The 25,764-nt window shown below is 39.3% G+C and overlaps 1 protein-coding gene and 1 long non-coding RNA gene across 4 annotated transcripts in view; one reads left to right on the top strand and one right to left on the bottom strand.

The window, feature by feature from the left end:
• The window catches only part of LOC110127809 (zinc finger protein 345), a 63,737-nt gene extending 55,600 nt beyond the window's left edge, over positions 1-8,137 (bottom strand). Inside the window, exons 1-4 of one of the 3 annotated variants that reach the window (XM_070450971.1) lie at positions 8,057-8,137; positions 6,416-6,507; positions 4,089-4,215; positions 2,702-2,800 (exon numbers count right to left, since the gene is read on the bottom strand). In XM_070450971.1, the coding sequence (XP_070307072.1) occupies positions 2,702-2,800; positions 4,089-4,215; positions 6,416-6,424 (235 nt within the window). In that variant the 5' untranslated portion in view covers positions 6,425-6,507; positions 8,057-8,137. Of the gene's footprint in view, positions 1-2,701; positions 2,801-4,088; positions 4,249-6,415; positions 6,508-8,056 lie in introns of those variants that run through there. The other 2 variants (XM_070450972.1, XM_070450974.1) reach the window with 2 other exon arrangements.
• A 5,630-nt stretch (positions 8,138-13,767) lies between these two features.
• Positions 13,768-25,764, top strand: part of LOC139029873 (uncharacterized) — a 36,421-nt gene continuing 24,424 nt past the window's right edge. The window contains exon 1 of the long non-coding RNA XR_011482135.1: positions 13,768-13,872. This is a non-coding gene — a long non-coding RNA (uncharacterized lncRNA). The remainder of the gene's footprint in view (positions 13,873-25,764) is intronic.

Below are 25,764 nucleotides of genomic sequence, written 5' to 3'. Positions count from 1 at the left end.
TACATACTAAATAATCCATACTGAATTCCAAATAATTTTCACATTCTGCTAATTTTATTGCTAATTTCATCAAAGAATCAGAAGCAATGGAAAGAAAAATGTTATTCTCCCCTTTACCACGTTATCCAACCACTTAAGTTCATATTCTCATCATATGCATTGGTTTTCCTTCATAAATTGGCTCCTACTTCTACTCATTTACTGAAAGTCACTGCTTACAAAAATCACCCTCTCTCGATGCCATCAGTTTTCCTCTTTGAAATAATTCTCTTCAGACTACATACAAGTCCTAATACCTCACATCTTAAGATACTTTCCCTGTACCCCATATGTCTGCTTTTATGGCAAAATTCCTGTTAAGTGTTATATACATTTATTTTCACCACTGTCTCACTTTCTTTTCCTTTTATCTCCCTATTAACTTTAAAAGAAACCAAAATTTTTTTACAGAGTATTTCTAACATACACAAAAGTAGAAGAGTAATATTAAATGTACAAGTTATCTATGGACCAGCCTTAACAACATCAACCAAGCCCAATACTGACCTATGCAGACCCTTATCCACTCTCCTCAGATTGTCTGAAGCAAGTCCCATAATATATTTTGTAATCACTTCAGGATTTATCTCTAAAAGGATTTAAAAAATAATTGTAATACCATTCCCAAACCTGAAAAAATGAACAGTAACTTTGTTGTTGTTGTTGTTCAGTCGCTAAACTGTGTCCAACTCTTTGCGACCCCATGAACTATAGCACACCAGGCTTCCCTGTCCTTCACCATCTCCCAGAGTTTGCTCAAACTCATGTCCATTGAGTCAGTGATGCCATCCAGCCATCTCATGCTCTTCTGCCTCCTTCTCCTCCTGCCTTCAGTCTTTCCCAGCATCAGGGTCTTTTCCAATGAGCTTGTTCTTTGCCTTGGGAGGTCAAAGTACTGGAGCTTCAGCTTCAGCATCAGCCCTTCCAATGAATATTCAGGGTTGATTTCCTTTAGGACTGACTGGTTGGATCTCCCTGCTGTCCAAGGGACTCTGAAGAGTCTTCCCCAGCACCACAGTTCAAAAGCATCAATTCTTTGGCCCTCAGTTTTCTTTTAAAGTCCAACTCTCACATCCATCCATGACTCCTGGAAAAACCATAGCTTTGACTAGACAGACCTTTGTTGGCAAAGTAATGTCTCTGTTTTCTAATAGGCTGTCTAGGTTGGTCATAGCTTTCCTTCCAAGGAGCAAGTATCTTTTAATTTCATGGCTGCAGTTACAATCAGCAGTGATTTTGGAGCTCAAGAAAATAAAGTCTGTCACTGTTTCCCTTGTTTCCCCATCTATTTGTCATGATGTGATGGGACTGGATCTTAGTTTTCCTGAATGTTGAGTTTTAAGCCAGTTTTTTCACTCTCCTCTTTTACCTTCATCAAGAGGCTCTTAGTTCCTCTTCACTTTGACCCTATAGCATTTCTCATATTCTGACTGTATTCCCAAGATGTAGTATAACATGCTTCTCTATCTTCCTCCAATAAATTAGTGGTTGGCTAATTTAGAAGCTCCATCAGACTTAGGCCCACTTCATAGGTGATACTGTATTCTTTAATTTGAAGAAATACAATCTGACTGTCTCTATTTCTGTGATGTTATCAGCAGTGATGTTCAGTGTCTAGATCCAATAGCTCACTACAGGTTCCAAACTGATAATATTCTAAGTCTATAATCGTTCATTTATTCACTGAATACTTTAAGAAAAACATGAAAAAAAAAAGAAAGAAAAACATGGGCTTCCCCAGTGGCTCAGCTGGGTCAAGAATCTGCCTGCTAATGCAGGAGAAATGAGTTTGATCCCTGGTTTCAGAAGATCCCACATGCCACAGAGCAACTAAGCCTGGGTGCCACGATCACTCAGCCTGTGCACTAGAGCCCATAAGCCACAACTACTGAGCCCACACGCCACAACTACTAAAGCCTGCTTGCTTAGAGTCTGTGCTCTGCAACAAGAGAAGCCAGGTCAATGAGAAGCCCATGCACCGCAATGAAGAGTAGTTCCCACTCACTGCAACTAAAGAAAACCTGCATGCAGCAATGAAGACCCAGCACAGCCAATTGGGGGAAAAAGAATTTACAGAATTAAGTATATTTTATGTGGTTGTAATACATTTCAGTTATGTATATAGATGCTTAAATGATTCCATCTTTTACAGGTTGAAGAACCTCTGCCAACTGGTTCCTCTTCCCTGACTACCCTATCTAAATTACCCCATTAACCCATCATAATTCCCCATATTCTTACCTCCTTACTCTTCTTAACAATATTTAATCACTTCATGATACTAATCCATTTGTTTACCATATGATTTCCCTACTACAATGTAAACGCCATGAAAAGAAGGCAATGAAGAAATATATACCTAAGAGGCAAAATACAAAAATGAGCTAAGTAGAAATTAGATGCAAAATACAAGTAAAATGGTGGTCACTGGGGAAGAAAGCTTTCCCCCATTGAAATGAGAAGGAAATAGGACAGTGGAGAAAGAAGAGATAAGTGGAAGTAGAGATGAAATTTCTTTGGCTGTCCATGCTGAGATCCAAGTTTTCTTCTCAGGTGTCACGTCTCTCCTTCATAATCAACATCTAAGGAGTGTGTTTCTTCCCAACCTGCAGGGATATGCTGTGCCACAGTAGCTTACCCTCCCCGATAAGCACTTACTCACCTAGTCTCCATCTTCTTTTCTCATCCCTCACAACCATCCAGGGTTCCTTCCCTTGCTCTAACAGAGTAATCACATCTGGCTTAGAAATGGAACATCCTCCTTGGAAAAAAACCACAATAGAACATAATAAAGAAAAATATAAAATTGACCAAGGCTTCAGAACAAAGAAGAGTAATTGGACAGAAAAACATTCATATTACAGTTACTTGAGGATCACAAGAACAGAGAGAGAGGAATATTGTCTTATTATAATTGCCAATTCATACAGGCTTTGTCTCTAGAAGTGATCGTTGAGAGCACTGGCTTCAAATCCTGCCTCTGTCACCTGAGTCACTTACAGGCTAAGTTTTTTCAGTTGGAAAAATAATAATATATACTCACAAGTAAGTAATAATATATTAAATAATATATTAAAATATATGAAACAATAATGTATACCCTGGAGAAGGACATGGCAACCCACTCCAGTGTTCTTGCCTGGAGAATCCCAGGGACAGAGGAGCCTGGTGGGCTGCTGTCCATAGGGTCGCACAGAGTTAGACACAACTGAAGTGACTTAGCATGCATGCATGCATTGGAGAAGCAAATGGCAACCCACTCCAGTATTCTTGCCTAGAGAATTCCAGGGACAGAGGAGCCTGGTGGGCTGTTGTCTATGGGGTCACACAGAGTCGGACACGACTGAAGTGACTTAGCAGGGGCAGCAATGTATACCCATAAGATTTCTGTGAGGTGTCACTTAATAAACCAAGTGCCTGGATGAGTGCCTAGTACATACTGAGCACTATACATGTTCATTAGGTGCTATTTTTGCTTTTATTTAAATATTTTGCTAGGAGGAAAATAATTTGTTTCTCTCCAATATATTCATCCAATGTCAAATGCAAAGTTCATGTATTTTAAACTTTTAATCATAAAAGTTAATGTTTAAATCAATTAAAAAGATAATATGTTTGTTGTAGTAAATTGAATGTGTCCACTTGAATTTCAACAAATGACTGATTTAACCCAGTATCATACACTGTATCAATTTTTTCAACAGGTATATACAGCAGACACCTCTGTCTTCCTACTCACACTGCAGGTAAGTTAATAGATAATAGACCATCTACCACAATATGAAAACAGACTTCTTTGAAAATGGTTTTGCTCTGTCTAAGAATTTATATCCAACTGTCATTAAAGAGAAGCAATTATATAATAGAAAAGGCAAAGGAAAATGTAAAGGTCAGTGATTTATGGGGGAAGCTAACGGTGCTATTTAATAGTTTAACAGCTGAAGGCACCTATTCTCAAACTACAAAACAGATAGTCGACTAGTTTTTAGACAGTCAGGCCTGAAATTCAGTCATGTGAATTTCTACATTATTTGACACAGATAACTTACCCAGTGACACCAAGTTGCTATAATTCTCTAATATTACATCTCTGTATAAATTCCTCTGATTTGAGTTCAGGCATTCCCACTCTTCCTGAGAAAAGTCCACAGTCACATCTCTGAACATCACCAAATCCTGAAATGACAAACCCATGCTTTATTTGTAAAATTATTTATTTCTGTATAGGGCCATATGCCACATATTGTCTCTGCGTATCCTTCCCTTTCCCTTCTTTTTTAAAATAATTCTTTCAGAAAGTAATTAAGTCATAGCTTGTGCAAAAACAGGACATGGGTTGACTCTGGCTCACAAGCTGCAGTTTGCCTATTACTGCTATACACAAAGCTGCCTATATACTGTGGTATACCTAGTTTTACTTCCAGATATACACAAATAGTTAATCAGAGTTTCACCAAATCATAGCAGTATTTTCTTAGATCAGTCTCCCACAGCAAAAGAAATAAAAGCAAAAATAAACAAATGGGACCTAATCAAACTTGAAAGCTTTTGCACAGTAAAGGAAACCGTCAATCTTCTATTGATGGGCACAAAAGAAAACAAAATGAAAAGACAGCCTACTGAATGGGAGAAAATATTTGCAAATGATGTGACCAACAAGGGGTCAATATGTTAAAAATACCAAGAACTCATACAACTCAATACCAAAAAAAAAAAAAAAAAAAAAAAATGGGCAGAAGACCTAAAAAGACATTTTTCCAAAGCAGACATTCACATGGCCAGGAGACACATGAAAAGATGCTCAATATCACTGATTATCAGAGAAATGCAAATCAAAATCACATGGTATTGCTTCACAACAGTGACAATGGTTATCACCCAAAGTCTACAAGTAATAAATGTGGAGAGGGTGTGGAGAAAAGGGAATCTTCCTACATTGTTGGTGGAAATGTAAACTGGTGCAGCCACTATGGAGAACAGAATAGAAGTTCCTTAAAAAACTAAAAATAGAGCTACCATATGATCCAGTAATCCCACTTCTGGGTATATATCAAGAAAATAAAATTGGGTCTGGAAAAAATTCTTTAGTTTTATGCAAACTCTACTTTTTAAAACAGAGATCCAATTTCATCACTATATGTATCATTAGCATTTTCCCTTATTATAACAAACCCTTTATTGAATATTTTAAGCTTACTACACAATAGTCCATTTTATAGATATGTTGGCCTTAATGATTATATTTAGATATTTCTTTTTCTTTTTAATTCTACCACTTTATTGCTACCAACACATCTCCCTCCACCCTTGTGCACACATGCTCAGTCATGTAATCCCATAGACTGCAGCCCGTCAGGCTCCTCTGTCCATGGACTTTTCCAGGCAAGAATACTGGAGTGGGTTGCCGTTTCCTTCTCCATAGATATTTCTTTTTTTGTTTTGTTTTTTTCTGTAACAGACGTTTATTTATTTATTTTTGTTTTTTTCTTTTCTTTTTTTTCATTTATTTTTATTAGTTGGAGGTTAATTACTTTACAATATTGTAGTGGTTTTTGCCATACACTGACATGAATCAGCCATGGATTTACATGTGTTCCCCATCCTGTACCCCCCTCCCACGTCCCTCCCCATCACTTTTAAATATGCTAAGTTATATTTACAATTTAGGTTATACAAAATTTCTAAAGCTGCAATGTCTAACTTGCTATCTTAGACACACGTGGTTACTGAGCATTTGAACTGTAGCTAATAAAAATTTAGATGTGCTATAAAATACACACCAGATATTGAAGACTTTATGAAAAAAAAAGAATGCAATATATCTCAATAATTCTTATTTTGGTTACACTTTGAAATGATAATATTTTGCTATATTTGGTTAAATAAAACACTAAAATTACTTGTGCATTTTGTTTTTACTTTTTAAAATGTGACACTAAAATGTTTAAGATTACATGCCTTGCATATTATTCTACACTTTTTATGAGACTGACATGAGGCCTACTGTGCTAAGAAGGCACTAATTTTATATTTTTAATATTGGACACTGCAGCTCTAAAGTGTTCTCCAATCCTGAGTTTCTCATATCAGTTGTCTCCCTCAAGGGACTTCATTTCTGCTTTATCGCTGCTCTAGACAAAGACTGAACACACAGGAGACTGAATAATTTGGTCAATTCACACATGGACATGGATGGACAAGAGAGGGGCACACAGGAAGGGCCAGGCTGTCTGGCTCCATCCTTCACTAGAATGGGAACATCTAGGAAGCTGTTTGGACGGGGATCTGTTTGGAAGTTTCAGGACAACTAATAAGAATGTTCACATAACCTGAAAAAAAATTACAGCATTCCAAATAGAGAAAAATACCAACTTACATGAGCCATGATTTCAGAGTTGCAAGAAAACAGTTAGTTTTTCTCAAGGGTCATTTACTGAAGAAGCAGAGTCCACAGACAGAATCCAAAAACTGGAGGAAGAGTATGAAGCCATAAGAACAAAATCCCAGAGCCCCCAGATTTTAAAAACTCACATGACTTCTCCATTTCTACATGCAACACCCCTCCATCACAACTCCCAACACACAGACAAGTTATGAAAGGTAAGAGCTAATTTAGACAAATACAAGCCCTCCCCAAAACAACAGGAAAATCACTGCACAAGGATAGACATGGAGAAGACTCTCCAGAAGAGAAGGTCATTTCCAGCTGTTTTGGCAGGAGAGATTCCGGGCAGTTCTCCACCTCAGTGAGGCTGATCTGGACTCAAGTAGGCTACCCAGACCTGTCCTGAGCAGAGATCCATCTCCCCTCATTCCCAGTTTTCCCAGCTAATAAGTGGCTACACCATCTAAACCAGAATATCCTTCTCAGACTCAGAAATCTGGCTTGCCTACCCAACCCTGAAGACAGAAAATATTATAGAGAAGAATTTTCCAAACTATGCTACACATTGGAATCACCAGCAAATCTTTTTTTTTTAAAAAGAACTTAAGTGTATTTTTTTTTTTAACATTTTGTTTATTTGATTGCACCAGGTCTTAGCTGTAGCACCTGGGATCTTTGATCTTCATTGCAAGCATGCAGGATTCTTTAGTTATAGCATGCAAACTCTTAGTTGCGGCATGTGGGATCTTCTATTATAGTTCCCTGGTCAGGGATTGAACTCGGGCCCCCTACATTGGGAACACAGTCTTAACCACTGGACCACCATGGAAGTCCATTAGCAGACCTTTATTTTTGTTTGTTTGTTTGTTTTTTTGTTTTTTTTAGCAGACCTTTAAAATATACTGATGCCTGACTCCCATGCCCCAAACATTCTGGTTCAATTAGCAGAGAGTTGTGACTCGGGAATCAAAATTTTTAAACTTTCCACAGGTGATCATAATGGGCAGGTTTAGTAATCAAACTTTGTATGCATCAGAATCACCTGAAAGGCTTATTAAAATACAGTTTGCAGGGCCCTGTTCCTCAAGTTTGGCATTTACTAGAGCCAGGGTTGGACTTGAGAAATTGCATTTTGAAAACATTTCCATGTTGATACTGATGCTGCTGGTCCAAATGCCACAATTTGAGAACCACTTGCACAGACCATGCCTAGCAACCTTTATAATGGCAAAACTGTACTTGCCCACTGGGATCTCTTCCTCAAGGCTGAACTATCTTTCCCAGAATCCTCAGAGCTCACTGTTCACCACCTTCCTATTGGGAATCATCAATATTGTCTACATGATCTCATTTACCGATCCTATTCTCTTGGTACCCAGGCTGGGGAAAAGTGAATTTGTAAAACCTGAGTATGGATAATGAAATAACCCACTAGTTAAAACTCAATAGTAACTAAGGAGTCGCATTTAAAGGAACTGGATTAGCAGATTTTAAAAACTGATAATAATCACTAAGACTGGAGAAATGGACACTTGTGGTATGGTGTAAAAAGAATGAAATGATACATGGAAAATGATTATAATGAGACCAAAAAAGTCAAAATGGACTTGGAATAAGATTTTATTGTGTTACCTCTGCTGGATGGTATCCCACGTGATCTTTATTTTGTTCTTCCCAGGAGTCTCTCAATTTTTTAATCAAGAAATTTTTAATCTGTTAAAAAAAAAGAAAACTTTAATTTGTATCACTTGTACCTGGACATAAATTTAAAACAGCTCTACAAGAGATATCACTAAAAGCCCCAACAATTCCATCCCTGATACCCTTTCCCCTATCTTCCAAATCTAGAGGCAATAATTTTCACCTCTTTTAGCTATTTCTTTTGATATATAAATACCATATATTCAAATCACATGCTAATATTACTACTTCAGCTATCTTTTATCCACCCATCTCCCACTTCATGTGTGCATAATTGCATCTCCCTATCCTTCCAATGTTTTTTTTCCCCAGTGTGGTTTTGTTCTATTAAAGGGTACACAGATATTCAGTTTCTATGACTATTTAAATGCCATTACCAACTGAACTATATAGTATAATCAGATTATTTTGCCTTTCTTCTCTGAGTTTAAAATGATTTTTTTTTTTGTAAGATTCATTTTCTAGGTAATTATCATTAATTTATTTCTCAAACTCTCATTCAAATGAAGGATCAGGAGGATGAAGCTTCTGGCATAAAATAAAAGAACTGTCCATTTCATACTCTAAGAATCCTTCAGAAATAAAGCCAAATACTTTGTTATCACTTGTACCCCGAGTTGGCAGAAGTCAATGCCATATTCCTCAACGTTCCTACCTCTGAAATCCCACATGACTTTGAAGTGAAAAGCTGGTTAAGAAATAGGACCTCGAAAGCCTGCTGAAGGAATTGTGCAGGCAGTTTTGAACATCACTCCCCAATAACTTATATCTTAAATACTTGATAAAACATCCACAAACAGAATAATAATCTTTTTTTAAAATCAAGTATCTTTATTTTTAAATATAAAAAGTGAAGGATAAAAGCAGTAAAAATTACACTTCAAGTGAATAAATTACAAACCAAGTCAACTATGTATTCTGACTTATACATAAAACAGAGGAGGAGGATGCTGCTGCTGCTGCTAAGTCGCTTCGGTCGTGTCCAACTCTGTGCGACCCCATAGACGGCAGCCCACCAGGCTCCCCCATCCCTGGGATTCTCCAGGCAAGAACACTGGAGTGGGTTGCCATTTCCTTCTCCAATGCATGAAAGTGAAGAGTGAAAGTGAAGTCGCTCAGTCGTGTCCTACTTTTAGCAACCCCATGGACTGTAGCCCACCAGGCTCCTCCTTCCATGGGATTTTCCAGGCAAGAGTACTGGAGTGGGGTGCCATTGCCTTCTCCGTAAAGTAATCACTAAATGCTGAGTTTTAGAAAACTTAAGGAATGGAAAACATCCAAGACACACTGAAAGAAAAAAAAATCAGTTTAAAAAATATATAAAATCCATAAAAATGTGACAAAATCCATGAGAATACTGAATTCCTCTTTTTTATTAATTTTTTTCCTCTTTTTTTAAAAAAAATGAATTTCTTTCTTTTATAATTTTATTTATTTATTTTTGGCTGTGCTGAGTCATCATTGCTATGAGCAGGGGCTACTCTCTTGTTGCTGAGCACAGGCTCTAGGGCACACGGGCTTCAGTAGTTGTGGCTCCCCGAATCTAGAGCACAGGCTTAATAGTTGTATATGGGCTAAGTTGCTCCACAGCATGTGAGATCTTCCTGGACCAGTGATTGAACCAATGTCTCCTGCATTGGCAAGCAGACTCCTTACCACTGAGCCCCCAGGGAAGACCCCTGAATTCCTATCTTAAATGAAGAATTAGAGAGGTCTTGCTTTCCTTTAAATTTTCAATTAATGTTATCCTATTCAGAAATAAAACTATATACAAAACCACAAATGCTTGTTAAAATATTTTTGGGAACATATGCTCTAAATATGAATAGTGATTATTTCTGGATGTTGGGAATATGTGTGTGTATGCTTAGTCAAGTCCAATTCTTTATGACCCTATTGACTATAGTGTACCAGGCTCCTCTGTCCATGGGATTTTTCCAGGCAAAAATACAGGAGTGGGTTGCCATTTCCTCCTCCAGGGGATCTTCCCAACCCAACGATGGAACCTGTGTCTCCTGCAAGTCTCCTGAATTGCAGATGGATTCTTTACCACTGGGAAGTCCTGTTGAGGACTATAATTTTTATTTTCTTCTTTAAGGTTCCTTAGTTACTAAATATTTCACAAGCTTGCATTAAATACATTATCTGAAATTTTTAAAAAGCTATTCCCATTAAAAATAATTTTTTAATGATTTGGGTAGACGGGTAGTCATTAAGAAAACTGTGATTACATAGGCCTGCATAAGTGGTAACAACAGGGAAATCAATGTCACTGAAAAAATAATTCTTACCAGTTCTTGAATACTGTATTTCATTAACACCCAGAAACCCTTCTGTGAAGGATCACAATGCTGATTCACGACATTTCCCAAAATCAAGAGATAGTATGCACAGCAGGCAGAAAAAAATGCTTATTTCATAGCAAATGCTCAATCATTTGAGTTGACTCCTCCTGAATAGCCAATTACTAAATCCTTGCAAAAGATCTTATTATTCCTTACCTTAGTGTTCAAGATACATAGGTAACAACAATTTCTTAAAAATTTTTATTCAGAACAATAAATACTTCCCAATATTACATTTTATATGGTTTCTTCTTATGACTTTATAATCTTTATTATCCCATAACATTCCATCATATTGATGGAGTGTGAATCACTTAACATTTTCATACTGTTAGATACTAGTTTTTTAAGATTATCCTCAAAATTATTCCTATTTATTCCAGACTTTGACGCTAGACCAGTGAAAATCAACCTTGTTGGGTCTTATACATACAATTCTGATATCATGAAATTACAAGTAAGCAGATTCCCCTCCCAAATTAACCACTGAAAAATATTTACAATATTTCTCTCTATATATCTTTGGTTTTTTTTCCTGGTCCTGAAAACCCATAAACAGAACCCAAAGACTTCATGTTAAGAATCCCTATTCTGGTCCATTTGCTGTTGATTTTTCTGCTTGCATTCATCATAAGTAACTTCACATTTTCATTATTCTTGGGAATAAAGAAAGTTGATAGGGAATGATTAAAAATCATCACTAATAGTAACCGCTAATATAATTAAGCAGTATTCTACTATGCTAGGTAATGTTTTAAGAGCTTCAACAGATATTAATTCAGGTAACCTTCAAAACAACCCTATGAGGCATATACTATTATAATTCTGATTTTACATATGAAGAAACTGCAACACAGTTTTCCTTCAAGTGCCCAAACTCACTTAGATTTAAGTGATGGTCAGGATTAAAATCCTCTTAATCTAGGTTCAAAATTCTTAAGCACTGCATACATCTCTGTTCCTCTATCCCTAAAAAGCGAAAGTGTTAGTCGCTCAGTCCTGTCTGATTTTTTTCCACCCACGGACTGTATTCCACCAGGTTCCTCTGTCCATGGAATTCTCCAGGCAAGAATACTGGAGTGGGTAGCCATTCCCTTCCCCAGGGGATCGCCCCAAGACATAAGCAAAACAAACTCATGCTACAAAATTTCATTTATAAGATAATAAGCTCTGAAGACCTCATGCACAACATGGTTACTATAGATAATAATAATGTATTACATACTGGAAGTTTGCCAAGAGTATATCTTAAGTACTCTTGTCATACACAAAATAGTTAACCTTGAGAGGTAATGGTTAATTAGTCAGTGTGGTATTCCGTTCCATGATGTTTACATATATCAAAACATTATGCTGTACACATTAAACAATTTTTCATTTGCCCAAAATAAATAAAACTCATGCTACCAAACTCTAACCACATCAGGCTAGTACCAAAAAGTTCCACTCATGGATTCCCTTTGGGAAAAAAAAATCCCAACTCCTACTGTGGAATAATTAGAGATGTCTAAACCCAACACAATCCAATAGCCATGAAATTAAAAAACACTTACTCCTTGGAAAAGAAGTTATGACCAACCTAGACAGCATATTAAAAAGAAGAGACATTACTTTGTCAACAAAGGTCCATCTAGTCAAGGCTATGGTTTTTCCAGTGGTCATGTATGGATGTGAGAGTTAGACTATAAAGAAAGCTGAGCGCTGAAGAATTGATGATTCTGAACTGTGGTGTTGGAGAAGGCTCTTGAGAGTCCCCTGGACTGCAAGGAGATCCAACCAGTCCATCCTAAAGGAAATCAGTCCTGGGTGTTCACTGGAAAGACTGAGGTTGAAGCTGAAACTCCAATACTTTGGCTACCTGATGCGAAGAGCTGACTCATTTGAAAAGAGCCTGATGATGGGAAAGATTGAAGGCAGGAGAAGGGGACGACAGAGGATGAGATGGTTGGATGGCATCACTGATTCAATGCACACGAGTTTGAGTAAACTCCGGGAGTTGGTGATGGACAGGGAGGCCTGGCATGCTGCAGTCCACGGGGTCGCGAAGAGTCAGACAGGACTGAGCCACTGAACTGAACTGAAACCCAACACTACTTAACAAATCACAGTCGAAAAGAAAACATAAACGGTAACTTCCAAAGCACTACTTCCATCATTAGAAACTGTGCTCACAGAGCAACTGGATTTATAGCACATGGTTAACTAAGGTGGCTCAGTGGTAAAGAATCTGCCTGCTAAAGGCAAGAGACACGAGTTCGATCTCTGGGTCGGCAAGATCTCCTGGTGTAGGAAATGGCAACCCACTCCACTATTCTTGCCTGGAAAATTCCAAGGACAGAGGAGCCTGGCAGGCTGCAGTCCATGAGGTCCTGAAGAATCTGACTGAGCATAACTAACTAAAGAATTGGGCTAAGTGGGCAACAGAAAGGGGAATCTATAAACTGGGTCCCCTGCCAGGACGTAGGTAAATCCTAAAGTCAAAATCAGTAAGTAGATTATTCTTACACAGGACATTTCAAGAGAAGGAAATTTTAACAATCTCGTGTCCCAAAAATCAAGTGCATTTCACGCAAACAAAGAAGCAGCAGAAACTCACAAAGAACGTGGCTTTTAGAGATGCAGCGGCGATTTGCTTCACTTCATAGGCCTCTGGAGACTGAAAGGGCTCGGGAAGCAAACCCGGTTGATTACATCGCAGGCGTTTCTGGACTCGGTCAACACCCACCGTCCACGCCCCCTTGACCGTCGCTACCCACCACCTGCAAACACAATGGACAGATAAAGACCGGAGAAGGTCCGCCGCTCTGGGTCGGCTGTAATTCAGACACCGCAGCTACCCACGCTCGGGCGGCCACCGCGCCTTGCAGGGGACTTTCATTCAGAGGTTCCACCCCCGTTTCCCTCTCAGGCCTTTCCTCTACGGCCAGGCCTCGGTGGTCTGGGCGAGGAAGGCGACGGGCAGGACCGCCGGGAACAGGCCGGGGCGGCGCCCAATTATCGCCGCACGAGCTTAACCCAGCGCCGCCCAGTCTCAGAACGGCAAAGCCCTCACTCCGGCCTGAGGCCCCCAAATCCAACCTCGATCTGGTCCGCAGAACCTGGCCGGTCTCGCGCTTGTTTCCTTCAGAAGAGCAGCCGCTACCACCGAGCCTGCCTTACCGCCCTAGGGCTGCGCCAGACTCCGGGGACCGCCCAGCGCTCAAGACCGCGGCGCCGGAATTCCGGAGAGTGCCTTCTCGGTCCCGAGTGCGCAGGCGCGAATGGGGGTGCTGGGTGTTGGGGGGCAGTCCCCCGGCTCCTCCTGAAGCGCTCGGGAAGACTGCTGGGGCACGATGCCCGCCGGGTCTGGAAGAAGAGCAGGGTTCCCTCGTAGGCCGACTCCTCGCCTGTAAAGGTGACCTTGTGAGTGACTCGCGCCCTCGAGCAGAATCCACACCTGCTCCCCTGTTGGAACTGTAGTCCAAAAATCAGAGAAACTATATTCCTGCTTTTCTCTCTCAGTTCTCGGCTCCGCAAAGGGCTCAGATCCGGAGCTCCGCCCCTGGCGCGAGAGCCCCCCGCTCAAGCTCCTGGAAGGTTCTGTCTCTGTCCCTCGTGGAGGTGAAGGTGTTCCGACCGGGGATTCTTGATGCAGCTGAGGAGGCTCCTGGGGCCACGCACGCTGAGGGCTGGGGGAGGAGGGGTACGAAGAGATTGGAGCCAGTATTCCCAGTTGGTCTAGGGTGTCCAGATCTTTAGATTTTTAAGGGTGACCCTGATTGCTATATCCAGTGCCCCAAGCGTGTCTCTGTGACATTTGCCAAAAGACTAACAGTGGTGTGGTGCCCTCTGTGCCTGCCTTGTGATCGTGGATGGAGTTGTGTTTTCATGCATTAAGTTTCATGGGATATGTGCCACTCCGTGGATGCTGGAGTGAAACGGACTCCGGGAGAAAGGAAACCAAGCAGGACCCCCTGCGGCCCTCCTTGATACAAAAGCTGTTTGATTTTAGCCTCCTGCATCTTCCCAGAGTTCCAAAAGGCAGATTCAAACAGTTGCTAATCAAAAAAGTGGGGAAATGTAGAAACAGAAGAGAGGGGATCAAGCAACAGTGATCAGTACAAACAGTGCAGCAGTGGAAGTTCTAGTTTTCCTCAAGGAATATACATAGCAATATATCTGAGTTCTGCTGGAACTAAAGCCCACAACACCCCGGTGGAGGATGGCAACTTGAGGCTGGGTACAAAAGTCCGGAGCCCTGCCCTGTAATCTCACCATTAACCAATCAGAAAAAGGTCACACACTCCACAGCCTTCACCCCAAATTTTGCCTTTGAAAACTTCTCCTGGAAAACCATTGGGGAGTTTGGGGCTTTGGAGGATGAGCCACCTGTTCTACTTGCTTGAAAAGTGAAAGTCACTCAGTCATGTCCAACTCTGCAACCCCATGGAGACTATACAGTTCATGGAATTCTCTAGGCCAGAATACTGGAGTGGGTAGCCTTTCCTTTCTCCAGGGGATTTTCCTGACCCAGGGATCAAACCAGAGTCTCCTGCATTACAGGCAGATTCTTTACCAGCTGAGCTACCAGGGAAACTGCTACTTGCTTGACCCTGAAGTAAACCATTCTCTGTTTCAATCTCTTGATTTGTTTGGCTTCACTATGGGTTGGGCACCAACCTGCATTTGACAACAGGTCGCATGCTATTATGCTGCACTGTGAAACCAGGTTTAGGAGTGTCTGGTAGTGTTGAAGAGGAGGGAATTTTCCTCTTAAGCTTCCAGGTTCTTTTGTCTCTTGTTACTTGAAAACTGGGTATCCCTCTTTTGGTGTTGAGCCAAAAGACACAACTAGGCCAAAGATTAGAAGGAGGAATTATTACCTGCAGCATTAAGGAGAACACTGGGATCTTTCCCAAAGCAGTGTCTCCTCAAATAGAGAAATTGGGAAGATTTAAGTTAAGGGCACATGCCTATTCATGAAGGGGCTTGAGCAGAGGAGAATTCAACATTGAACTGGGATAATTCTAGAATCCTAGCTTTAGTTGACTTAAGTCTGAAAAAGTCAACATCATCTTTCTGTCCTCCTCCTCCTCAGGTGGTGTGGCCTTAGTTTCTGCAGAACTCAGAGATATGTTACTCTGTATATCCCTTGAAGAGGAAATAGGAGTTTGTTTTATGACTGCACTATTGTTTGACTGCCTTTTCTCTGTTCCTATGTTCCTTTGTTGCCTTAAGATCATTTATTACTGAGTCTGTTTAACGGCAAGGAGATCACAAAATGGCTTAGGCTGGGACTTCCTTGGTGGTCCAGTGGTTGAGAATCCACCTTCCAATGCAGGGGACATAAGTTCCATCCCTGGTCAGGAAACTTATGTCCCATATGCCACAGAGCATCTAAACCCATGTGCTGCAACTACTGAGCCTGCACACTCTGGAGCCCCCATCCCACAACTAGAGAGAGGCATGCCCCAACAAAATCCCAGGTGTCACGACTAAGCCCTGACACAGTCAAAAAATAGGCTGGACCAAAATGGCTTCTCTGAATTCTTTCCTGGAGAATCCCAAGGACAGAGGAGGCTGGTGGGCTACAGTCTATAGGGTCAAAAAGAGTTGGACACAACTGAAGCAATTTAGTACATACACGCATATATGTCAGGAAAAGCATTCCTGGTTCTCTTTCTCCAGTAACCCACTACCCTATCTGCTTACAGTCTAAGAATTAAGTTGACATGAGACAGGTTAGCAGAATAAATCAGACAAAACTTTAATAACATGTATACTTGGGAGAGATCCAGGAAAGCTGAGTTACTTGCCAAAATAGCTAAAGACAAAAGAGGATGTTGGGAGTTGTGGTTTGGGAATTCAAAGAGGAGGAAGACAATTCAGCCAGAGATGGAAAAGCAAACATTTGGTAAGCAAATACCAAAGTATTCTAAATACCACATATTATTAGACAACAGTGTGTAAAGTGATGCAATTAGAAAACAGGCAACTTAAAAAAATATATGGCCACAGGTCTTTGAGAACTCAAGAAAACAATCAATCAATAGCAAACACAAGAGCTAAAAGTCTCAGCTGAGGGGTGAAAGTGAAAGTGAAGTCGTATCTGACTCTTTGCGACCCCGTGGACTGTAGCCCACCAGGCTCCTCCATCCATGGGATTCTCTAGGCAAGAATACTAGAGTGGGTTGCCATTTCCTTCTCCATCAAAGAGACATATTTTGGGTGGCAAAATTTGCTCCGGTACAGCTACTTCCTTGTGAAGTGCCTGAGATTATGTGTGAAGACTTTTGTGAAGACTTATGTGTGATTATGTGTGATTATGTGAAGACTGTGCCTTGAAGGTAAACCAAGTATGTCACTCCAACGTGTGCCTTTTTGATATAAAAACAGTTTTGAGTTGAGGGCAATTTAGAGCCATCAAATGCAGGAAAAACTCTCTCCGCCCTCACCCATTTCTGCCTAAAGGCAGGATACAAATTCTCCTTTACAGGAGACAACTCTAGACTCTTAGCCCATAGACTGCAAATGTGCAAATAAATTTTACTCCATTAGTTTCCTCCCATTGCCACCCATGGAAGCTCAAGGCTGCTTTTCTTTATCCTGTCATTTCTCAATAAATTTATGTTCTTTGTTGAAGATACCACATAATATGGAGTTCTAACCCACACTTTGAATTGCTCTTGTTAGAGTTTTCCCATATGACAGGTACACACAAGTTAATAAATTGTTTTTGTCCTGTTAATCTTTTTTTGTGAAAGAGACCTGTGTGCGAACCTAAGATGGCTAGAGGTAAGATTTTTCTTCTCCTGTAGCCCTGTTATATTTGGGGGATGGTTTTGATAAGCCAACACTTCTGGCTCTTGCTTTCTATGAGAAGTGTGTTGTGGGTCTTTGTGTTACTAGATGTTAGGTTTTTGATGATCAGTGTCTAAAGTGTGTGCCCTCAGGAATGTGGAGCTGTACTTGTTGGATGAATAATTACAGGCACAAGCAACACTGGAAAGGGAGAGACAAGGTTATCATTATTTCTGAGACAAAATTGTAGGAGTATATTGAAAGAGATTTTCACATATTGAGGTATGGGGAAGTCATTCTGGCTTATACATGATTTAACTCAAATTCTATGCTAACTAAAACAGGCTGTCTGTGACCTATCAAATGTACACTGCACATCTGCTTCAGTTATTATGGGAAAAGATTCAAAGACCAGAAGTAAAGAATGTCCATTTTAAAGATAAAGATTAAATGCCTCTCTTCCTGAGATGCTAGTGTACCAGCTCCTTCGATTAGACTTCCTTCCTTGGTGCCAAGGCCTTACTCAGGCGCTGTGAACATGCTCATCTGTTTTGTTTTTTGAATCTTGAAGGAGTGTATCCCTGACATGTTTGGTGTCCTTTGTGCTGAAAAGATATAAGACTGTGCTGAAAACCACGCTTCTCTAGAGCAGTTCCTCCAAGTTATCTGTGAAGCTGTCTTCCAAGATATTGTTTTCAGCGTGACTCAAACAAAATTCTTTTTGATTTCTATTATAGATTGTTTATTCATTATTTTTGTGGGCAATGTAATCATAAAGTTGAAATTAATAGGACTTTGTAAAACAAAAGAGAGAAGAACTTTATTTTCTTCCATAATTGCACTTGTAGTATTCCTCTGTGGATGAGGGTCTTTTCCCCTGCTCCTAGATGAAATCTTGGATAAACTCAGTGTCTTCATTGGAGAATAAAAGTTTCTTTGAATATTTTTAAAAGATCACTCTCATTTTATTAGTTAAAAATATCTTTTAGTTTCAACTAAAAAAAATAAAGTGAAGTGAAGTGAAAGTTCCTCAATCGTGTGCGCCTCTTTGTGACCCCATGGACGATACAGTCCATGGAATTCTTCAGGTCAGAATACTGGAGTGGGTAACCTTTCCCTTCTCCTGGGGATCTTCCTAACCCAAGGATTGAACCCAGGTCTCCTGCATTGCAGGCAGATTCTTTACCAGCTGAGCCACAAGGGAAGCCCAAGAATACTGAAGTGAGTAGCCTATCCCTTCTCCAGTGGATCTTCCTGACCCAGGAATTGAACCAGGGTCTCCTGCATTGCAGGCAGATTCTTTACCAACAGAGCTATCAGGGAAGCCCCTCCCCCCCAAAAAAATGTATCACCAAAATGTTGAGAATTTTATTATTGAGGAATATAGCCTAGGATGGGGCTTCTCTGGTGGCTCAGTGGTAAAGAATCCACCTGTCAATACAAGAGATACTAGAGACTCGGGTTCAATCCCTGGGTCAGGAAGATCCCCTAGAGAAGGAAATGGCAACCCGCTCCAGTATTCTTATCTGGGAAATCCCATGGAGAGAGGAGCCTAGTGGGCTATAGTCTGTGGGGTCAAAAAGGGTCAGACATGACTGAGCAATTAAACAACAATGATAGCCTGGGATACAGCCTCTCAGATAGCTCTGAGGAATTGTCCCAAAGAGGTAAGGGAGGAGCCAGGATGTATGAGTTTTTGCTGGGGAAAAAAAAACAAAACATATATCAAACATCAAAATGTTTCTGCAAATCACAAAAACCAGACATCTCAAGTTAATTATTTTAGTGCTTTTCTATGTATAGAAAGATGCAAGAGTCTGGGTGCATTGAAATTATTCCCTTGATATGCATTTTAACTGCTAGGGCCAGTATTCTATTTTTCTCCATCCTGAATTCTCCTAAGGGCTCACTTTCAGGGGTGCAATGGCAGATGGTTTGTTGATGGGCAGTATTTGTTGTTTAGTGAAATGGCAAGCAATATTTTTTGTCCACATTAGCGATAAAAATGTGCAGTGTAATAATACTTCATTTAAAGAAAAAAAAAAACTTCTTTCTTTTTGACCATCTTCAAATATGTTAAAATCTCAGGTATTGGTTATGTCAATATAATTTTGTAAATTTTTAAAAATTCAAAACCAAGTGTAGTTTCAGATACATTTTTGTCTATTAAGGACTTAATTAGGGACTTCCCTGATGGCCCAGTGACTAAAGACTCCATGCTCCCAATGCAGGGGGCCTGGGTTCGATCCCTGCTCAAGGAACTACATCCCACATGTTGAAACTAAGGCCTGGTGTGGCCAAATAAATTTTTCTTCTAAAAGGACTTAATTAGCTTTCTATGTATCTGTTGATAGTTTTAGAGATGTTCCAATGCATGTGTTAAGTGTCCATTGGTTTCTTTTTTTAAGTTGTTCAAATATCCAGTTGGTATCTCTCAGGCTTTCATTCTGTGGCTCTAACTAGACTGTACACTTACTGTGAAACTTACTTTCATTGTCTTCCTGAACTGGATTCCTGTTTCCTAGAATTAAGTTAATTTTTGCTAATGTTTCATTTTTGCTCAAGTTCCTTTTCCAACAGCTTCTTTAAGACACATGTGTTAGAAGGAATCCCCTAATGCTGCAGTGGTTAAGACTGTGCTTCTGAGGGCTCAGGTTTCAATCCCTGTTGCCATGTGGCCAAAAGGAGAAAAAAGAAAAAATATGCATGTTTTAGAGATGAATATTTGAGTCTTTCATGTTTGAAAATGGCTTTATTCTACACACTTTGCCAGTATTCAGAATTTGGAAACATCACCTCAAAGTTTCCTGGTCATTCCTGTTGTCAAGTCTAATGCCAATTATTTTCTGTCTCTGTGTATATTATCTTATGCCTCCTTCCTGCTCATCTCCTAATACTTACTGCTTTTTATCTTTCCAATGTATTAAATTTTCATGATTTATGTTGTGGATTTTTTTTAACACTTTTATGCTAAGGAGAGGTGAGCACTTTCAGTTTGTAGGATCTAGTTCTGCAGATGTTTCTTATATGTTTGTTACTTGATAGTCTTCTCTAGGTTTTTTGGTTCTCTTCCTGGAATTTGTATTTGATAGAAATCTTTTTCATGAATTGTGTCTAACTTATTCACTGCTTTCTATTCTTACTTATAGATGCAACATAATCTCTGATCTCTCAGAGAGTAATTAGATTTGTTTAAAGTTTTCTTGTCCCAGGAAACACAGAAAGGTTGTATAAACGCGAACCCCAAACAACAAAGAAAATGGCAACGGGACCATACCTATCAATAATTACCTTAAATGTAAATGGGTTCAATGCCCCAACCAAAACACAAAGACTGGCTGAATGGATACAAAAACAAGACCCCTATATATGCTGTCTACAAGAGACCCACCTCAAAACAAGGGACACATGCAGACTAAAAGTGAAGGGCTGGAAAAAAAATATTTCACGCAAACAGAGACCAAAAGAAAGCAGGAGTCGCAATACTCATATCAGATAAAATAGACTTTCAAATAAAGGCTGTGAAAAGAGACAAAGAAGGACACTACATAATGATCAAAGGATCAATCCAAGAAGATATAACAATTATAAATATATATGCACCCAACATAGGAGCACCGCAATATGTAAGGCAAACGCTAACGAGTATGAAAGAGGAAATTAATAGTAACACAATAATAGTGGGAGACTTTAATACCCCACTCACAACTATGGAGAGATCAACTAAACAGAAAATTAACAAGGAAACACAAACTTTAAAGGACACAATGGACCAGCTAGACCTTATTGACATCTATAGGATGTTTCACCCCAAAACAATCAACTTCACCTTTTTCTCAAGTGCACACGGAACCTTCTCCAGAATAGATCACATCCTGGGCCATAAATCTAGTCCTGGTGAATTCAAAAAACGTGAAATCATTCCAGTCATCTTTTCTGACCACAAGGCAGTAAGATTAGATCTCAATTACAGGAAAAAAATTATTAAAAATTCAAACATATGGAGGCTAAACAACACGCTTCTGAATAACCAACAAATCATAGGAGAAATCAAAAAAGAAATCAAAATATGCATAGAAATGAATGAAAATGAAAACACAACAACCCAAAACCTATGGGATACTGTAAAAGCAGTGCTAAGGGGAAGATTCATAGCATTACAGGCCTACCTCAAGAAACTAGAAAAAAGTCAAATAAATAACCTAACTCTACACCTAAAGAGTAGAACCCCAGGGTTAGTAGAAGGAAAGAAATCTTTAAAATTAGGGCAGAAATAAATGCAAAAGAAACTAAAGAGACCATAGCAAAAATCAACAAAGCTAAAAGCTGGTTTTTTGAAAAAATAAACAAAATTGACAAACCATTAGCAAGACTCATTAAGAAACAAAGGGAGAAGAACCAAATTAACAAAATTAGAAACGAAAATGGAGAGCTCACAACAGACAACACTAAAATACAAAGGATCATAAGAGACTACTACCAGCAGCTCTATGCCAATAAAATGGACAACTTGAAAGAAATGGACAAGTTCTTAGAGAAGTATAACTTTCCAAAACTGAACCAGGAAGAAATAGAAGATCTTAACAAACCCATCAGAAATCTTCCAGCAAACAAAAGCCCAGGACCAGATGGCTTCACAGCTGAATTCTACCAAAAATTTAGAGAAGAGCTAACACCTATCTTACTCAAACTCTTCCAGAAAATTGCAGAAGAAGGTAAACTTCCAAACTCATTCTATGAGGCCACCATCACCCTAATTCCAAAACCAGACAAAGATGCCACAAAAAAAGAAAACTATAGGCCAATATCACTGATGAACATAGATGCAAAAATCCTTAACAAAATTCTAGCAAACAGAATCCAACAACATATTAAAAAAATCATACATCATGACCAAGTGGGCTTTATCCAAGGAATGCAAGGATTCTTTAATATCCGCAAATCAATCAATGTAATACACCACATTAACAAATTGAAAGATAAAAACCATATGATTATCTCAATAGATGCAGAAAAAGCCTTTGACAAAATTCAACATCCATTTATGATTAAAACTCTCCAGAAAGCAGGAATAGAAGGAACATACCACAACATAATAAAAGCTATATATGACAAACCCACAGCAAACATTACCCTCAATGGTGAAAAATTGAAAGCATTTCCCCTAAAATCAGGAACAAGACAAGGGTGCCCACTCTCACCACTCCTATTCAACATAGTTTTGGAAGTGTTGGCCACAGCAATCAGGGCAGAAAAAGAAGTAAAAGGAATCCAGATAGGAAAAGAAGAAGTGAAACTCTCTCTGTTTGCAGATGACATGATCCTCTACATAGAAAACCCTAAAGACTCTACCAGAAAATTACTAAAGCTAATCAACGAATATAGCAAAGTTGCAGGATATAAAATTAACACACAGAAATCTCTTGCATTCCTATACACTAACAATGAGAAAACAGAAAGAGAAATTAAGGAAACAATACCATTCACCATTGCAACAAAAAGAATAAAATACTTAGGAGTATATCTACCTAAAGAAACAAAAGACTTATACATAGAAAACTATAAAGCACTGATGAAAGAAATCAAAGAGGACACAAACAGATGGAGAAATATACCGTGTTCATGGATTGGAAGAATCAATATTGTCAAAATGGCTATACTACCCAAGGTAATCTATAGATTCAATGCAATCCCTATCAAACTACCAACAGTATTTTTCACAGAACTAGAACAAATAATTTCACAATTTGTATGGAAATACAAAAAACCTCGAATAGCCAAAGTAATCTTGAGAAAGAAGAATGGAACTGGAGGAATCAACCTGCCTGACTTCAGACTATACTACAAAGCCACAGTCATCAAGACAGTATGGTATTGGCACAAAGACAGAAATATAGATCAATGGAACACAATAGAAAGCCCAGAGATAAATCCACGAACCTATGGTCACCTTATCTTCGACAAAGAAGGCATGGATATACAATGGAAAAAAGACAACCTCTTTAACAAGTGGTGCTGGGAAAACTGGTCAACCACTTGTAAAAGAATGAAACTAGAACGCTTTCTAACACCATACACAAAAATAAACTCAAAATGGATTAAAGATCTAAATGTAAGACCAGAAACTATAAAACTCCTAGAGGAGAACATAGGCAAAACACTCTCTGACATAAATCACAGCAGGATCCTCTATGACCCACATCCCAGAATTTTAGAAACAAAAGCAAAAATAAACAAATGTGACCTAATGAAACTTAAAAGCTTTTGTACAACAAAGGAAACTATAAGCAAGGTGAAAAGACAGCCCTCAGATTGGGAGAAAATAATAGCAAATGAAGCAACAGACAAAGGATTAATCTCAAAAATATACAAGCAACTCCTCCAGCTCAACTCCAGAAAAATAAATGACCCAATCAAAAAATGGGCCAAAGAACTCAACAGACATTTCTCCAAGGAAGACATACAGATGGCTAAAAAACACATGAAAAAATGCTCAACATCACTCATGATCAGAGAAATGCAAATCAAAACCACAATGAGGTACCATTACACGCCAGTCAGGATGGCTGCTATCCAAAAGTCTACAAGCAATAAATGCTGGAGAGGGTGTGGAGAAAAGGGAACCCTCTTACACTCTTGGTGGGAATACAAATTAGTACAGCCACTATGGAAAACAGTGTGGAGATTTCTTAAAAAACTGGAAATAGAACTGCCATATGACCCAGCAATCCCACTTCAGGGCATACACACCGAGGAAACCAGATCTGAAAGAGACACGTGCACCCCAATGTTCATCACAGCACTGTTTATAATTGCCAGAACATGGAAGCAACCTAGATGCCCATCAGCAGACGAATGGATAAGGAAGCTGTGGTACATATACACCATGGAATATTACTCAGTCATTAAAAAGAATTCATTTGAATCAGTTCTAATGAGATGGATGAAACTGGAGCCCATTATACAGAGTGAAGTAAGCCAGAAAGATAAAGACCATTACAGTACACTAACACATATATATGGAATTTAAAAAGATGGTAACGATAACCCTATATGCAAAACAGAAAAAGAGACACAGATGTATAGAACAGACTTTTGGACTCTGTGGGAGAAGGTGAGGGTGGGATGTTTCAAGAGAACAGCATCGAAACATGTATATTATCTAGGGTGAAACAGATCACCAGCCCAGGTTGGATGCATGAGACAAGTGCTCAGGGCTGGTGCACTGGGAAGACCCAGAGGGAGGTGGGAGGGGGGATCGGGATGGGGAATACGTGTAGATCTATGGCTGATTCATGTCAATGTATGACAAAAACCACTACAATATTGTAAAGTAATTAGCCTCCAACTAATAAAAAATTATAAATAAATCAATAAATAAAGTTTTCTTGTCCATTTTTGTCTATGTCCAAACCAAACTTAAAAAAAAATTTTGAATTGTTCTCTCCCTTTTGCATTGAATACTTTCCTGAAATGTGTAGTGATTCTGGCCTCCATTTGTGAGGTAAAACTTCTCAACTGGTAGACTTTAGAGCCAACCTTTTTGCCAGGAGACTGCCAGAGCTCTGTTCCCTGCTTTTTAGTTTAGAGCAGAGGACAGCTCCAGTCTCCTCAGTTACTGGTGTCTGGGGCCAGGATGGGGAAGATCCTTAGAAGCCCAAAGTCCTGGGTATGGTTTTTCACTCCATCTGTCCGTGCCTCAGTCTTTTTTTTTTTCTTTTTTCATTTATTTTTATTAGTTGGAGGCTTGTCTCATGCATCCAACCTGGGCTGGTGATCTGTTTCACCATAGATAATATACATGTTTCAATGCTGTTCTCTCAGAACATCCCACCCTCGCCTTCTCCCACAGAGTCCAAAAGTCTGTTCTGTACATCTGTGTCTCTTTTTCTGTTTTGCATATAGGGTTATCGTTACCATCTTTTTAAATTCCATATATATGCATTGGTATACAGTATTGGTCTTTATCTTTCTGGCTTACTTCACTCTGTATAATGGGCTCCAGTTTCATCCATCTCATTAGAACTGATTCAAATGAATTCTTTTCAATGGCTGAGTAATATTCCATTGAGTATATGTACCATAGCTTCCGTATCCATTTGTCTGCTGATGGGCATCTAGGTTGCTTCCATGTTCTGGCAATTATAAACAGTGCTGCGATGAACACTGGGGTCTGTGCCTCAGTCTTATCTTTCTTTGTTCAGGTATACATCCTCTCCAGGTCAGTTTATGCAGAGATCAAACCTCCCATTAGTGTATTATATTTGGTTAGAGAAAAAAAGTAAAGGGAGAGAGCAACTAATTGTGCACAAATTTTCAGCCAGTCTCCTGTTTCCAGTTTTGTATCTCTCTAGGGTCATCAGATTTCATACCTGAGTGTTCAGAGGTCTTATACAGTTAATTGTCTCACAAACAGATGTCTCACTCTGTAGGCCCTTGGAAACCAGAGTTCTCCAACAGTTCTCACTTGTTATCATTTTTCTTTTCTTTCGTTCTCACATGTTAATGCTTTTT

The sequence above is a fragment of the Odocoileus virginianus genome, chromosome 20 (genome assembly GCF_023699985.2).
Source record: "Odocoileus virginianus isolate 20LAN1187 ecotype Illinois chromosome 20, Ovbor_1.2, whole genome shotgun sequence".
Taxonomy (NCBI): Eukaryota; Metazoa; Chordata; class Mammalia; order Artiodactyla; family Cervidae; genus Odocoileus; species Odocoileus virginianus.
The sequence above is the reverse complement of the archived record's forward strand: the minus strand, read 5'-3'. Positions and strand labels throughout refer to the sequence as shown.